The sequence below is a fragment of the Mirounga leonina genome, unplaced genomic scaffold (genome assembly GCF_011800145.1).
Source record: "Mirounga leonina isolate KUSES-001 unplaced genomic scaffold, KU_Mleo_1.0 Mir_418, whole genome shotgun sequence".
Classification (NCBI taxonomy): Eukaryota; Metazoa; Chordata; class Mammalia; order Carnivora; family Phocidae; genus Mirounga; species Mirounga leonina.
In genome coordinates, this window is record NW_023270739.1 from 12,536,906 (window position 1) to 12,552,763 (window position 15,858).

A 15,858-nucleotide genomic window follows, 5' to 3' on the forward strand; every position below is an offset into this window, starting at 1 on the left:
CATTTTTGAAATCAGCAAAATCAAGCTTTTATGATTTTAGAAAAGAAAAGCACGAAGCATTTGAGCGTGGTGGTGAACGACGCTGTAGATGTGAACTTCCTGAGAAGGGAACGGGGAGCCAGCACAGTCGTGTGTGAGCAGCGCGGTCCCCGTGAGGGGCTGCCTGCAGGGGCTGAGGACACACGGGGTGCCTGATCCCATCACAGTCATATCCACACGGTGAAGGACTTCTTCCAAAAAGACTGTACCTAAAGACCTCTCTGATGCGTTATCATTTAAGAACTATGTTTTTAATGTGCTTGGTTGATCTAATTCATTCAGGAATCATGTTCATGCTTCAATTAAATTGGAGAAATGGGGGGCGCCTGGGTGGCTCAGTTGGTTAAGTCGCTTAACTGCCTTCGGCTCAGGTCATGATCCCGGGGTCCTGGGATCGAGCCCCGCATCGGGCTCCCTGCTCGGCAGGAAGCCTGCTTCTCCCTCTCCCACTCCCGCTGCTTGTGTTCCCTCTCTCGCTGTGTCTCTGTCAAATAAATAAATAAAATCTTTAAAAAAAAAAAATTGGAGAAATGGTTTTAACGGAAGCAACTTCTTGCTGATTCTGTTACTCTGTGACTTCAATCCACGCTTATGTAAGATTTCCATATGTGCTGCCTCATAATCCAGAAAGCCCACTACCTTCTCTGTTATTAAACATTTCTCCATCATTTAAAATGTTCCATTGCATTATTATACATACATACACGCATAAATATAAACATATATACATATATACACATACAAAAATTATAAGCTATTAAGTTACCCTATGTCTGAACAATTTCAGGAGGAAGAAACTTGACCCAACAACAATAAAATAAACGGACTCTTTAGGGCAAAGGCAGCAAAAGAAGGAGGCTGTGGCTTCACATGAGAAATGACTGTCCAGTAAAATGTCCTCTATGAGCTAATTATCTTAACAGGGATCTTCTTTTCTCTGCAGTTTTCCTTCCGGACCTCTCTTTTGTGACTTATGCCCTTCATGTCTTCGGCAGAACAACAGTCTTGCTGTAAACATCCCCATAGCAATGCCTTGCTAATGTGCAAATCACTAACAAAAGGCCAGTTTCAAGGTTCTGAACTGCTCTAATTACTCAGCCTCCATTGTGCTGTTCATTAAAGAGCGACTTCCTCCCACACACGCCCGTGCTCCCTCCCACACGGCCCAGCACACACGCCCAGGTAATGATGGAAAACCACAGCATCATTATGTTCCTCTTCCAGAGAGCCGCACACGAGGAGGAGGCTGCTAGACTACCCGACTGGATTAGGATTTTTTTCTGTTGGCAACAAGGGTACAAGCGGGCCACTCAAAATCAGACACACAGTATATCCAGGTCTGTTTAATTACAGTAAAGACCCTTAAACCGTGTAACCTGATTTAGCCTTCTTTCAAAGGATTTCAAATACAATACACACGGAGCACATGAGCTTCAAAATCAGGCACTGCCATCACACGATCTCTAAATGAGACAGAAGTGAAGCAGGAGAGAAGGTAAGAATTTAACAGAGTAATACTGAGATCGAATACTGCTTTCATTAGTTTCCCTTAATATTCAGCAAAACAGAGGGGAACGTTTCCAAAGTATGTGAGTGAATCTGGTCTACTGCTTTCTCTCTCTCTCTCTCTCTCTCTCTCTCTCTCTCTCTCGGGTGGGGGGGGCACAGGAGAAAATGCAGGGAGGATGGAGAAGAAAAGGAAATCCATTTTGAAGTTTCATGATCCCTACTTATAATAAAAGGACTCTTCTGTACCATCTTTTCAAAGTAATGACTTAAAAATCCTTGTGCCAAATTTGAAGATGTAAGCGCAGGGGCGCTGGTCTCAGGCACCTTCCTGTTACACTTGCATGTAACACAGCCAGGACGATAAAAGGCAAATTCAATATGCATTTCAAAAGGTGAATAGACATCTCAGAGTTGAAACCCCCCACCCAGGTCACTGATATGAGAAAGAGCTAGGCTTATGCTTAGAATCACGTCACCCATCTCTGCCACCTTATGAAAGGAATGAGCTGCAAATGGCCACCTCTTGTGTTCGTTTTTAAATGAAGTGATTTCTTCACAGACAAGTCTCATCAACTCTTCTACACTAAAACCCATAAAATAATTGGCTCTAAGGTTTTGTCATTTACCAAGCAAGGTATACACTCTATTCTAAGATGCCCACTCACTCTGACTCTAGATTTGCTTTACTTAGCCAAGGAACTGGAGGCTTAGGATGGCCGGAAGCCGGGACTCTCTGGAAGGAGGCTTTGAGGGGAGACTCAGTGGGGAAAAGGGGGCCCAGGTACCCCTCAAACCCTGGCAAAGGTGGCTTATCTGGGCCTAATTCTATCCTCCAGAGGATGGTGCCTCCCTAGGGAAAGGGGCTCTGGGAGTGCAGGTGAAGGGTGACCAGGGAGTTCAGGCTGTTTCCTGTTCCGGCAGCACTCCATTCAGACCTGGCTAGACCTCATCTCTGAGAGAAAACAAATGGAGACTGGCCAGCTACAGGCCCTCCTGCCTCCAAGGTAAGTGGGGGCCCCGGGATGTGACTAACCCTAAGCAGAGGAGCCGTTCCTTGGTGGTAGAGTGGAACGCTTCCAAGGAGAAAAGGTGCTCCACCTACCCAGACAAAACCCAAAAACATGTAGCTTCACCCTTTAAGCTGGCCTTTGTGTCATGAACTCTGCACAGAAACTGTAAGCTTTATGATTTCCATAATTTACCTACTGGCAATCCTCCATACACAGGGTCAGTGTCATCTAGCCATTATTTTTCACTAAGCATCTACCAGGTCCCAGGCTGGAGAAGCAGGGGGAGAACAAGACAGAATGTAGTTAGAATGGACTAGAAGAGAAGATCCCTGTGAGCAGCCATTCATCTGTCTTGTTCACCATTGTACTCTGGAGCCTAAAACAGTGTCTGGCACTTAGCAGATTCTCACGAATTGTTTGTTGAGTGAATGACTGAGACAGACCTTGTCTCTGCCACGATGGAATTCACAGTCCAAGTGTAAAGCAGCTTGCTATGCAGACAGAGTACAGACAAGGGGTCAGGGTACCAGATCCTGGTCCTGGCTCTGTCACCAACTTGGTATATGACCTGGAGCAGCATATTAGGCTCTTTGGGTTCGAGGCTAAATAAGGGCATTCAACACAATGTTCTCTAAAAAGTTTCTAGTTACTAATGATGTACTATATGTTGGCTAATTGAACGTCATAAAAAAAAAATAAAATCAGACCTCCCTTGAGATTAGGTCAAAAAAAAAATAAATTTGTATTTCTCTGATTATTATTGAGATTGAAAAAAAGTTTCTAGTTAAAAATGCTATACTTCTCATACTTAACAACGAAAAGGCTAGGAATTTTTTTACAGGTGAATAGTGATACAAAAGGTGTTCGAAATAATATTAAAAAGAAGACAAAGTCCATGCTCCTTGGGTATTTAAACTCTAGTGGTGTAGAAAGCAGAACATTAGGTAGACAAACTAAACAGGTACATATAGTATCCCCAATTCTAGGAATGCACAGATGGGGAAGGTTGGAGAATGTGTGGGTATGATCCAGGGTCACTTCTTGAGCTGTGATTTAAGAGGCAAGGCGTGTGTCTGAGAGACATACGGTATCCACTTACCAGCCAGAATACCCCAGAAGTCCACACTGCCCACAGACATCAACCTCAAAGGCATCACTCGAAATCATTAGTCTCTCCAGTAAAAGCATACTGGCTCCGTAACCGATTAAACAGTCACGTTCCATCTCTCCAAGACGCAAACCGCCGTCACGAGATCGACCTTCGGTGGGCTGCCTTTGAAACGAATCAGACCAATGTGTCATTATTACATTAGACCAACAGGGGGGCAGCATCACGTGCTGGCTAAGAGCACAGGGCTGCGGGGTAGGGCTCACCTGTCAAATCACTCACTGGACAGGGACCTGGAGCGGGCTGCCCAGCCTGCCCCTTGGCTGCATTTGCAAAATGTAAAATTTAAGGCTCCCAAAGAGCCTTAAATGAGAGGAGATGTAATACTAGTGGTTGCTCCTGTTATTAAGTGATAATAATAAATCCTTCCCCTAAAACCTAACCCAAGTAGGGTCTCACTGCTGGGCTCACCGGTGCCTTGAGAATCTCAACTTCCCTTCCCCCTTCTGCAGTTTGGGGCACACGTATGTCTATCATTTCAACAGGCACGTGCATTTGCTCAGTTTTAAGTGGTCACTGGACTGAGTCATCTACACCTCTCCCTTGGTTTAAAAAAGTAAACTCAGATGCTGGCTGCTTCATCCCCCACCCTTCCCCTGTACTGGAACGTCCAAGCCGGGATCAGGGGAAGCAGGCAGGGAACTGGATATTTCTGGAGCATCCCCCAGGGATCAGCACTATATACGTTCTATATCCGAACATCAGACATTCCCCAGCATGCTGTTAAGTGGCCATCACTGTTGCCACTTCAGGTCTGAGAAAGACCGAAGCTGCGAGAAGCTAAGTGATCTGTCCAAGGCCCACAGTAAAGCTACGAGGTGGGGCTGAGTTCACATCCATGTCTATCTGGCTTCGAGGCCCGTGCTCCCTCTCCTGGCCCGCGGCTCCTCAACCACGGCACGAAGCCCCTACTGAGCTGGGTAATTCTCTGGGGGGTGAGGGGGGGCGCTGCCTGGTGCCCTGCAGGGTCTTTAGCAGCATTCCTGGGCTCCACCCACCAGATGCCAGTAGCCCCCTCCCCACACCCCTAGCTGTGACATCCCATGATGTCTTCAGACATTGTCAAATGTCCCCTGGGAGGCAAAACTGCTCGTGGTTGAGAACCACTGCCCTGAACTATGCTTCTCCAACTGGAAAATGTAGTACTAAGAACACGTGAAACTGAGCATTTGTCATTCCCTTCCCAACAATTATACCCACCCATTCATTGACACGCAGACACTGCTTGGAGCTGAGAATACGCTGACGACTGGGCCTGAGTGGACCTCCCGGAGCTTATTCAGACGAGCGTGCGAGTACATGTGCCTTCAGCTCCAATAACAGAAGGTTTAAAAAATGACAGCTGTGGCTTGGGCTTCCAGATAACAGAAGTATGTGTTTTGTTTTTTTTTTTTAAAGATTTTATTTATTTATTTATTTGATAGAGAGAGAGCATGAGATGGGGGAGGGTCAGAGGGAGAAGCAGACTCCCCGCTGAGCAGGGAGCCCGATGCGGGACTCGATCCTGGGACTCCAGGATCATGACCTGAGCCGAAGGCAGTTGCTTAACCAACTGAGCCACCCAGGTGCCCATAAGTATGTGTTTTCTGTGTACACATGGGAGCACGCAGGTGTATCCACCCATGTGTATGTGCTGGGTATGTAAGTGTGTCTACATTCTTACATATGAACCTTTTTTTTTTTTTTAAGATTTTATTTATTTATTCATGAGACACAGAGAGAGCGAGAAAGAGAGAGAGAGGCAGGCTCCCCACAGAGCAGGGAGCCCAATGCGGGGCTCGATTCCAGGACCCCGGGATCATGACCTGAGCCGAAGGCAGACGCTTAACCGACTGAGCCACCCAGGCGCCCCATACGAACCTTTTGGAGTAAGACCGCATTTGCACACAGGTACACAGTCAGGGACCATGTTAGGCGACTACTGGCAAGACCTGGGATGGGCTCGCCCCTCTGCCTCTGGAATTATTTTTAATTGGTTGCTACTGTTTCATGCTAACCAGACACACAGGATTTCTGCAGATGCCTAACACTCCAAATTTTGACATCTCAGGGAAACAAAAACTTCGCTGAGTCTGCTTATTGCTGTATCCGGGGAACGCAAGGTAGACTTGACTGCATTAGAAATTCTTTCAGTAAATGCTTTTCTCTTACCTGGTAAGAACAGCTCGTGGTCCCCGGGCCCGGGCGTGCATCTTATCCAGTACCATGTGCTTCAGTTTCTGATAGTACACCGGGCCAAAATAGATGTATGCTTCTAAGGGTTCACTGAAAGAAAGGTCAGAATTTTGGGCTAAGAAAGCAGGTTTGGGCTAATAAGAGCCAGCCTTCTCCAAGACCGCTCACTTGCAGGGCCTTGTTTGTTTCAGAACAGGCTTACGAATGAGTGAGAGAGGAGGATTTTCAGTCTGCACTGAATGAAAAGGCTAGATTTGAAAAGAGAAAAACACCATGGATACATTAGAAGACATACTGTTTACTTAAGATATACAAACTTAAACAGGCGGTGAGAACATATGTACAGGACGGTCCCTCCTTCACTGCTCCCGCCCTAGTTGAGCCACCACCCTTTTTCGCCTGAACCCCTGCAGACGTTCGTCTGGCGTCTCTCCCTGCTTCCACTGCCAACCCTCAACAGTCTGTCACAGGACAAACCAGAGCAATTCCTTCTAAAATGTAAATCACAGCAGGTTATTCTTCTGCTCTAAATTCCCAATGGTTTCCTACCACACTCAGAATCTGTGACACCCAAATTTTGTATCACAGCCATAAGGTCTCACAGAATCTGGTTCTAGCCCACCTCCAACTCACGTCCTGTTCCCTTTCCCCATTGCTCATTCTACTCCAGTAACACCAGCCTCTTCATTGCTCCTCAAATGTAGCAAGTCTGTCTGCCTCAGGGCCTTTGCACTTCCTGGTTCTAAAACATTCTTCCACCAGGTATTCACACAGCTGTCAAACATTTCACCTCCTCAGAGGCCTCCCTCTCCCTCATGACCTTATCACCTCCTCAGGGGCCTCCCTCTCCCTCATGACCTTATTGCCTCCTCAGGGGCGGCCTCCCTCTCCCTCATGACCTTATCTGGAGGAGTCCTCCTCTGACCCCACCATCACCAAGCCCCCACACTGTCTCAATTCTTACCTGGGCTTTATTTTCTTCAGAACACTTGCCACCACTTGATATTATCATACACATTTATTATTTCCCTGATTGTCGCCCGTCTTCCCCACTTCCCCGAGACTCCTCCGGGTAAGCGCTCTGTCTCCTCTGTCACTGCGGCTCCAGCACCAGTGACCCTGCCTGGCACAGGACTGGCGCTCCGTAAATGTCTGTTAAAACAGAGCTGACTCAACGAACCCTTAGAATGACTGCAGTAAGAGCGGTGGAAGGCAGTGAGTACTCCAGTGTTCTGACAGAAGAAACCCTTCTCCTTTAGTTCGGGGCAAGAGCAGGCAGGGGCTGACGCCTCTAAAAAATTTTACCTGCCCCAGAACTTCCTCAACAGTAAGGAGGAACCCACCATGTACCACTTAATCCGTACGCCACCCAGGGGTCCAGCGCCCTCCCTGCCGCGCCGGCCTGGCTCACACGCACTGAGTTTGGGCCCCAGCATGAAGCGGGAGTGGAAGGACACGGCAGAGGCACATGGAAGCACTCGGCCCCTGCTTGCCTGCCGTCCCTTCTACCACGCTCAGCACCGCCCACACAGGCGTCCGTGGCCCTCAAGCCACCGAGCCGGCTTACGGACAGCCAGCTTCGTGGAAGACACAGAGTGGGGTGCGAGGCATAATGCACAGGGTGTCGGGAGACACGGCTCCTGTCCCAGCTCTGTCACACAGTCATGACATGATCTCTTTATCCCAGTTTTCCCAGCTGTACAACAAGGGGGTCAGGCCAACGTTCTTTCCAGCTCTGATCATCGAGGATTCCAATCCTTCTCAGTATGGCTGCTCAGGGTACAATCTAGGGAAGTCTGCCACCTAATGCCATTCCATCATCCACTGAAGAGAGCCGTGTGCAATGTGCCCTCCTAGTTATGCTCGAGAATTTGGCAAGGGGTGAAGCTAGTGGGTGAATGTGTTGGCAAGCCCTTTGGGGAACTTTCGGCTGACCAGCTAAACTCGTGTTTCTCAAACTCTGCTACTGAGATAACTGGCAAAGACATGAAAACACTAGCTGGGGCATAGAGGAAGGTGGCGTAGACAGAACCTAAAGCTATCTATGGGAAGCAGAGCATAATCCACTCAAATCTTTCAGTGAAATTATGCTCAGAAGGTGAACCAAATTCATTCATTGGTTCTGCACATTTTCTGGCCAACTTCTGTATTATTTTCAGATGAGGAGCAAAGACCGAGACCATCAGTTTCACCACAACTGCAATTTTTGAAGTGAACCTCAGCTACTTCAGTGAATCGCTTTTGAAATGGACCATTACTCTCTTCCTGTAATGTGATTTTCTAGAACATCTCAGGTATGATACACCTAAGGAAATCTATGCTACCATAGTTGGGATAGATCATTTTATTTATTTTCTTATTTTTTATTTTTTTAAAGATTTTATTTTTCAACAGAGAGAGAGAGACAGTGAGAGAGGGAGCACAAGCAGGGGGAGTGGGAGAGGGAGAAGCAGGCTTCCCGCTGAGCAGGGAGCCCGATGTGGGACTCGATCCCAGGCCCCCCGGATCATGACCTGAGCTGAAGGCAGACGCTTAACGACTGAGCCACCCAGGCGCCCTGGATAGATCATTTTAGAAAGCACTCAATATTTTTAAAAGATACCAATTCTGATCATTTTAATCCCATCAGGATAGTCTATGTGCAGCACCAAATCAAGCCCTGGGTCCTTACACACACGTCCACGCTGAGTACCTGCCTCAGAAAAACAGTAGAAACACCATGTCCCAGAGTTTTATCTGGCACAAAATACAATGTGTGTCTTAACTTAAGCAACTGATTTGATCCTTTAAAACTGTGTGTGCGTCAAGTTTCAAAAGCCTGTCATTTATGAGAATTTCAGGGATCTCTGCTTCTCCCGGGTTAACAGGAGGAGCCAGCGCTCTGCCTGCGAGAACGTTCTTTCTTTCTGCAGCTTCACCTCAGGTGAACTGAGGTCTGTCTGTTGGAAGGTGTCAAACCCAGCGTCACCTCTGCATCAAACAGTCTTCAAATGGTCTCTCTTCTCACCCTTCCCATCTCCGCTGAAACACCCACCACCTCACAGAGGTGTCCTAACCCATTCTTTGCCTTCATTTCGGTGAGAGCTGTTCGTGCTGATTTGTTCTCGTTCCTTTATTGAATAAATATTTATGGAGCGCCTGCTGTGTGCAGACATTGGAAATAAAACAGCCAGCAAAACAGACAAGCCGGGCTCTCACAGAGGAGACAGGTAACACTATTAGTATTATTACATAGGGTATTTGGTAAGGATGAATGCTACAGAGAAAAATTAGGTAGGAAATGGGCAATATGGAGTTGCAGTTTCCAAATTAAGGAGTCAGGGTAAGCCCTGCTGAGAAGTTACTTTTTGTCTCATTTTTTTAATAAGTCTAGTCACAAATTTCATTGGTCAGCTGCACAGCTCAGGGACCCTGTCTATTTTGTTTGCCGTTATATACTTAGTGAACGAAACGCAAACGTCCGGCCTCAGGCTGTCAGAGCATGAATTATCTGACATTCATCCTCTTAACACGGAGAAAGTTCAATGGTTACGGAATTTTGCATTATATACAATTAAAGTTGTATAAAAATCCTATTTTGGTAAATTACCTTTTTTAAATGATAGCCTCATCGGTAAAACACCACTCCTTAATTTACCCGTTTTGTGAATTTGGATTTCCTGTCCCTCCCAGTTTTACTGAGATATAACTGAGCAAGTTTAAAGTGTGTGATGTGTTGATCTGATACACTTATGTATTCCAACATGGTTACCACTGTATCATCAGCTAACACCTCCAAAGTTAGATTTTCTTTTGTCCGACCTCTTACAAGAGAAAAGCTCATCTTAAGGTATGCCTTAAGGACTCTTTCCGCTTACTCTAATAAAATCATACGTTTTCTTTAAAATGTCTACCAGTGTACTTACCCTGTGATGCCAGATGTAACATAGTCTTTCCCCAAGTAGTTATAACCATGGCGAACGAGGTCTTCACACACATCCTTCACTTTGCTGCCTCCAAACGCAGTGCCATAGTGGAACCTGCCGTCCAACACGCCGGCCTTGCCGGCCAGCAGCTCAATCAGCTTCCCCACCTATGGGATGGAACAACCCAAGTGAGCACCTTCTTGGGGTCCAGGAAGTCTGTTTCGTTAGCTACGGCCTACCCCCCGCAAAGACTGAGATGACTACTATTAATAAGAGTGATAAACTAATAGCAGCACATATTTATCACTCTCTTACTGTGTGGCCCTTGGAAAAGCTTGCCATGTGGGATCCAAGTTCGTGCTCCCAAAGCCCCATGGGATAGGCACTATTATTTCCCTCACTGCACACACGAGGGAACTCAGGCACACACAGGTTAAGCAGCTTTCCCAAGTCTCGCAGTTGCCAAGCAGTGGGGCCAGGATGCCAAACAATAACCATGGGAAGGGAGGTACGTGGGCATCAGTCAATACAAGGGGTTCTTTTTGCTGAGGGGTACGTTCCTCCCTCAGAAGACTGCTCTCGAAGGGAAGGGCAGACCTCTGCACTCCCTCTGTATGGAAGAGTAACCTAGCACTGTTGGGGGCTGGGAACCTATTCGTGCGGCAAGAGGGTCAAAGGGCCCTTCCTAAAAATAAGTTTCAGGGCATCACAGCCAACATGGCCTACAGACCCACTGCCCACTTTCTTCCTTACAAGCAGCACCTCTGAAAAGCAGACTGACCGTCATTCGCGATGGGAAGCCGTGTGGGTTCATTATGATGTCCGGACAGATGCCAGAATCACAAAACGGCATGTCTTCCTGAGGGACGATCAAGCCACAAACACCTGGGGGAGAGAAACCTCACACCATGTAGAGCATGTCGGCAGAAAAGAAGACTACAGGACTCAATTGGGATCTGGCCCCTGCCGCCTGCCCCCTCCTTCTCCATGGTCTCTATGCAGAGTAACAAAAGCAGCTTCCAACAATCCTGCCAGAGAAGCCATCTGAAAACGGCGGTCCTTGCCGAGAGGACCGCAGCCTGTGGACCGGCCTGCTGGCATGCTGCACCACGGTGCTCGCCCACCCTCTCCTGCCACGGAGACCGAAGAGCCGCGCCTTCGCTGGGCCCCGGCCCTGCCACCGTCCCTGAAGCTTCCAGTCCGCGCAGTTCTGCTCCTCGCCAGGTCCTCTGTGATCTGCTACCTGCTGTACCCAAGTCAGAGGGCTCCGACTCCTCTATCAAACACAGAACTACCTGAATGACAGGTGTGTTTCCACTGTGGTTTGAGACAACTGTGACAAGTCTTCGTGTGTGGCTGGGGTGCTAACAGGCGACCAGAGTGCGGCCGGCTGGCTAGCTTTGGCCGGGGCTTCCCTGGCCGAGCCTGAACTGCCCTAAGGAATTCTAATTCCCATAGCTGACAACACATCGGAACGGTGATCTTTGATGGAATTGTAAAGTTGAACAAGAAAATTCAGTGCCAAATTATTCTTGGAAGAAAAGACTAGAATTAGAAGCAGGATTCTAAGAACAGAAACCGAACAAAACGAAAACCTACCAGCTCTATGTACACTGCTCTCTCTCAAATTAACTATATTTCCTTACTCCCTTCATATTACTCCAATCTGTAGGGGATTTTGTTGCTTAAATTGTCTTAATTCCTCTGATTTCTTTCTCTTGGTAGGAGGGATAGGGGAATAATTTAGACTGTTAACCTCAATCTACATAATTTAAAATGGGAAAACTAATGTGCAAAGAAATAAGATCCTTTTATATCTACTAAGATAAAATTCTTTTTCCCTTGTATATAAAGTTATCAACCATCTGTACATACTGAGAAGAAACTGCTCTTCCAGAAAGTTTTCATTCCTCAGTTTGATTTCCACATAATCACTCAAACTATTTTAAAATAAAATTTTTGTGATGTGTTATAATCGCCAAGAGCTAAAGTCTAAAGAAAAAGAAAGCCATTTGCTTACTTCAGTATTGGTTATTAATATTCTGATTTCCAGTGGCTGCCAATGATACAGTAATTAGATTTGTGGTGTTCAATTCTAAGAGCACATGGGTACTTTAATCGACTTTTTGGTTGAGATTGTACTGTTTATTATAAAAAAAGTATGCTTTCCTCCATGAAGCACAGAAACAATCACTCAGTTCAGTTTATTTCAAATTCAACTACAATTCTTAGAATTTAAATCAAGCCGAGTGTGTGACCCTTTCTTTCTTCCCTCCCAAAATCCATCTTGTCCATACTGAAATTATCTGACAAACACTCGGGCTACTGGGAAATCTTCTCTGAAAGAGATCAAATTGTAAATCTAGGTGCGCCGGCAACAACATTGTGTAGCAGTGAACAAAATGTTAAAAATGGCAATTCCTGCAGAGGCCGGTCCTGGGACGTGCTCTGGACAGAATGTCACTTTGGCTGGTGAGGAGGTGGAGGGTTTGGCTAGATCCCTTAAAAACAAAACCAAAGGAAGACCTCGGCACCCTTCAGCAGTGGTTCACAGGGGGAAGCCGGCGTCCGCCCCTCCACTGGAGAAGGTGGGAGTGAGGAGCAGGAGGTACAGAAGCTGGGGGTGGGGGGGAGCAGGGAATACTTCCATGGGGGGAGGGTAAGGAGAGAGGGGATTTGCATCTTGTATTTTTAGTTTTCCTTGACACACTTAATCAGGCCAATTCAACTTTGTTATTAAAATGAAAGCAATGTTCCTTCCCCTGAAATCTGAATCTCTAATAACTTTGCTTGAAATCTGATTAAAATGTAGTACCGGTTTCCTTTTTGGGAAGTAATTCTCTCGGGCCCCTTTTTGACACTGCATTTAAAAATACAGACCAGTAACTTTGGGAATTTTTCATTCCATTATAGGAAATGCTTTGGCCACATCCGAACCAAGGGCACCTGTAAGCCAAAAATTCAATCTTAGCTAACTTAAAATTACTTTAGGCTCTGAAAACCCTTTTATATGCCAAGATGGTTCCCATAGCAGACAGCCCTGTGTTGTTTGTTTTGTGTGAAAGTGAATGATAAAAGATCCATGAAATCGACACAGAAAGCCAGAACAGCAGAAAGAACTGAGGGCTCTCCATCACTGGGGCTTCTACCCTCTGCTGACTCGCCGAACAATGGAAGCTACACATCCAACTGCAGATCTAACACAGCTGTGCATTTCATTAGATGAAGAGCACTAGTGACACAAGTAAATAATTAACTTATTCTGGTCCGCTGGCTGTGCTTATGAGACCAGTCATAGCTGACAGATTTTAATACAAGTTAACACAAAGAAGCCATAATGAGCTTAGAAGTTAAAACAAAATATTTAGACAGAATTTGATGATCTTGAATCTCAAATGAGACAGACGATTTTTAAAAGTTTGTATTTTACAGAATTCATTAGGGGGGAGAAGAGAGCTCTCGGTCTTCGAACCAGACTTTCCTTTTTTAAAAAAAGGTATCTCTCGGTTTCAGAATCATCCAGATCCTTCATCAAAGCAAAGGAAGGTTTCTTATTTTCACATGAAAAATTAGAACTGTCTTCTCTAAGGAGGGAGGCGTAAGATCTCTCCCAAGATTTAGAACTCTCAGAAGTTATGGTCACTTTCCCTTAATGCTGGTTTAAAAATGTAAATGATATGCAGTCCGCTCCAGTGTGTTAAACACTCCCCTGGACCCTTGAAAAGAGGATGGACTACAAATAAACCATATCTAATGGAAGCTGTTATTGAAACAATTACCGATTCATACCTTAAATGCTTACACAGCATTTCAGATTTTAAAATAAAATTTCATCCCCTGGCTCATGCTGGTGTCTCCACCCCATTGTTTACAGCACAACCTCCTGGCAGCAAGATGCAAATACCCCAGTTGAAGGGGCCCCAGAACATGTCAAGGACTCACAGGGGCCGACCAGGAATCAGACCACAGGCTACACTACAGACCTTTTAAGAAATGAAAATAGGTAATAAGGAGACAGCAGAACACAGAACGAGCAGAACGGTTCCACAGATACCCAATAGATAATATACTATTCCATTAACATCCACATACATTTCAAACTGTAAAGGCGAAGAATTTAGGGAGTCTAAAGCCACAAGTCTGACCGCCAAGCCACGGAGGAAAGGCACATCTGGGGACCCACTGTCACAGTTCTCCCTGTGTCATGCTCTAGACACTGGAGGATCTTACGCCAATTTGTTATTTCTATTTCCGGGGCCCCGCAGAACATATAAATCATTTTAAGAATAGGTTTGCCCAGTGAAAGTTCGGTTAATGTAATGAATCATTCTTAGAAAGTATTTCTAATTATAAACAGCAAATGACTTGTTCACAAGTCATTTTCGGCTTTTTTTCCCCCTTAACTAGCTTTAGTGTAATGGACCTATCTTAATTCAAACAGAAAAAATTAGAAGGAGGTTAAAAAAAAGAAGGAAAAACGAATGCATTCTAGTACCATGTCAAGACAGGAAAAGGAGTAGTAACTGGCAGAAGAAAACTGTAATGAAATCTTTAATTCAAGAGCTGTTTTTGATGTGACTTCAGTGTGCTGAGCACCAACCAGAGAAGGGTCTTCTATTTTCTCGATAGCCAGTCTCATCTGAGTATCACACTCTGCTTCACTTTTTAATTGTTATAATTTTTATTTAGAAGTCTATCCTCTCTGTATAACTGCTTTTGGACTAAGTGTAGCGCTCTGAGGCTGATCTGTGCTAGGCCTCTTCCTTTTCTGAGGGAGGAGAGAGTCCTTTCCCTCAGTTACCAAACACCCACTGTGGGACAAGGATTGCCCTGGAGGTGGGTCAGGGAGAGGTTCAGGACCCAACTCCACTTGAAAGGTGTCCTGTGCAGATTAAAACGACTGAATATTGAAAATGAAAACAGATACAATTCAGCGTGCCCCCTTCGAATGCTCTAAATGACGCAGAGCAGATTAGGCAGTGGGTTCCGCTGAAATACTACTCATCGGGGGGCTAAGTGATCTACTTTTACCTTCTGCAGGTACTTACCTCTGAGACAAGGCTTTTTATTCTGCACAGCTGAGCACTCTCTGCACCAATGAAATGCTGCTGGCAGTTTTCTCTATCAGTCACAGTGGAAGAAAAGTGTTGGTGTTTAGGGAAGGAGTGACCACTTGGCCAGGCCTGGTGTTAATGAGGTTCATGGATTGGGGGGGGGGTCCCCATCTGCAAAGGGCTCATCACCCCCCTGGACTCTCAGATCTAAGTAAGACAGGGTATCAAGCAATCAGGTGACCTTAATTTGACTTTCTGCTGTTCAAGTGATATTGTACTACTCTGGGTGGGGGGAAAGCACCACTTTCTGGTGAGCCTTAGTCGTTTGGTCTTTGTAATGGGAATAATTAGCACCTATCTCATGAGGCAATTGTGTTAGAGGAACAGATGAGCTAATGTCTGAGAGGTACTTTAAGGTCCTTAGAGAAAGGCAGCATCTAAATACAAGGAATTGTTATTATATAAGAAACCTAATTACTCTCAGCAGGAAGCAAACTAGCAGAGCAGAGGAGACCAGCCTAATGAACAGAAGAAGCAGCACCAAGTGGATGAAGAGGCCGAAAAGAAGCTCACTGGGAGCCAGACTGTTCAGATCATCTCACATTAGTGCGACAGTGTCCAAAACTTTACAACTCACAGGGCCTGGGCTGCAGACTTCTAGGGCAAAAGAGTTGACTAAGTGATGAAAGCCTGGGTGAGTGGTGGGGGTTAGCAGCGCGAATGCTTTCCAGTTTGGCTGTCTCAAGGAAGAAATGTTTTTGCTTTGAATGAACTCACCTCGATAAGCCTTTCTATATTCAGAAACGTACATCTCTAAATCAGAACATGAAGGCTAACACAGGTGGCTCCTCCTTTCTTCCCCTCCCTCCTTTCCAGTTATTGAATTAACCTTCTTTTATTTTTCACACCAGCACCTTAAATAATCCCCAGGGGGAGGGGAGGAGACAAAAACTGTTGAATCATATGAGCTTTGTTTTGCCGTTGAATCACTTCCAGAT

General features: G+C 45.8%; 1 protein-coding gene across 3 annotated transcripts in view; it reads right to left on the minus strand.

Moving 5' to 3' along the window:
* The window catches only part of POLR3B (RNA polymerase III subunit B), a 105,020-nt gene that overhangs the window by 2,202 nt on the left and 86,960 nt on the right, over nt 1–15,858 (minus strand). For all 3 annotated transcript variants that reach the window (XM_034987666.1, XM_034987667.1, XM_034987665.1), the window contains 4 exons: nt 10,588–10,691; nt 9,807–9,973; nt 5,878–5,991; nt 3,658–3,831 (listed from right to left, as the gene is read on the minus strand). In XM_034987666.1, the coding sequence (XP_034843557.1) occupies nt 3,658–3,831; nt 5,878–5,991; nt 9,807–9,973; nt 10,588–10,691 (559 nt within the window). The remainder of the gene's footprint in view (nt 1–3,657; nt 3,832–5,877; nt 5,992–9,806; nt 9,974–10,587; nt 10,692–15,858) is intronic.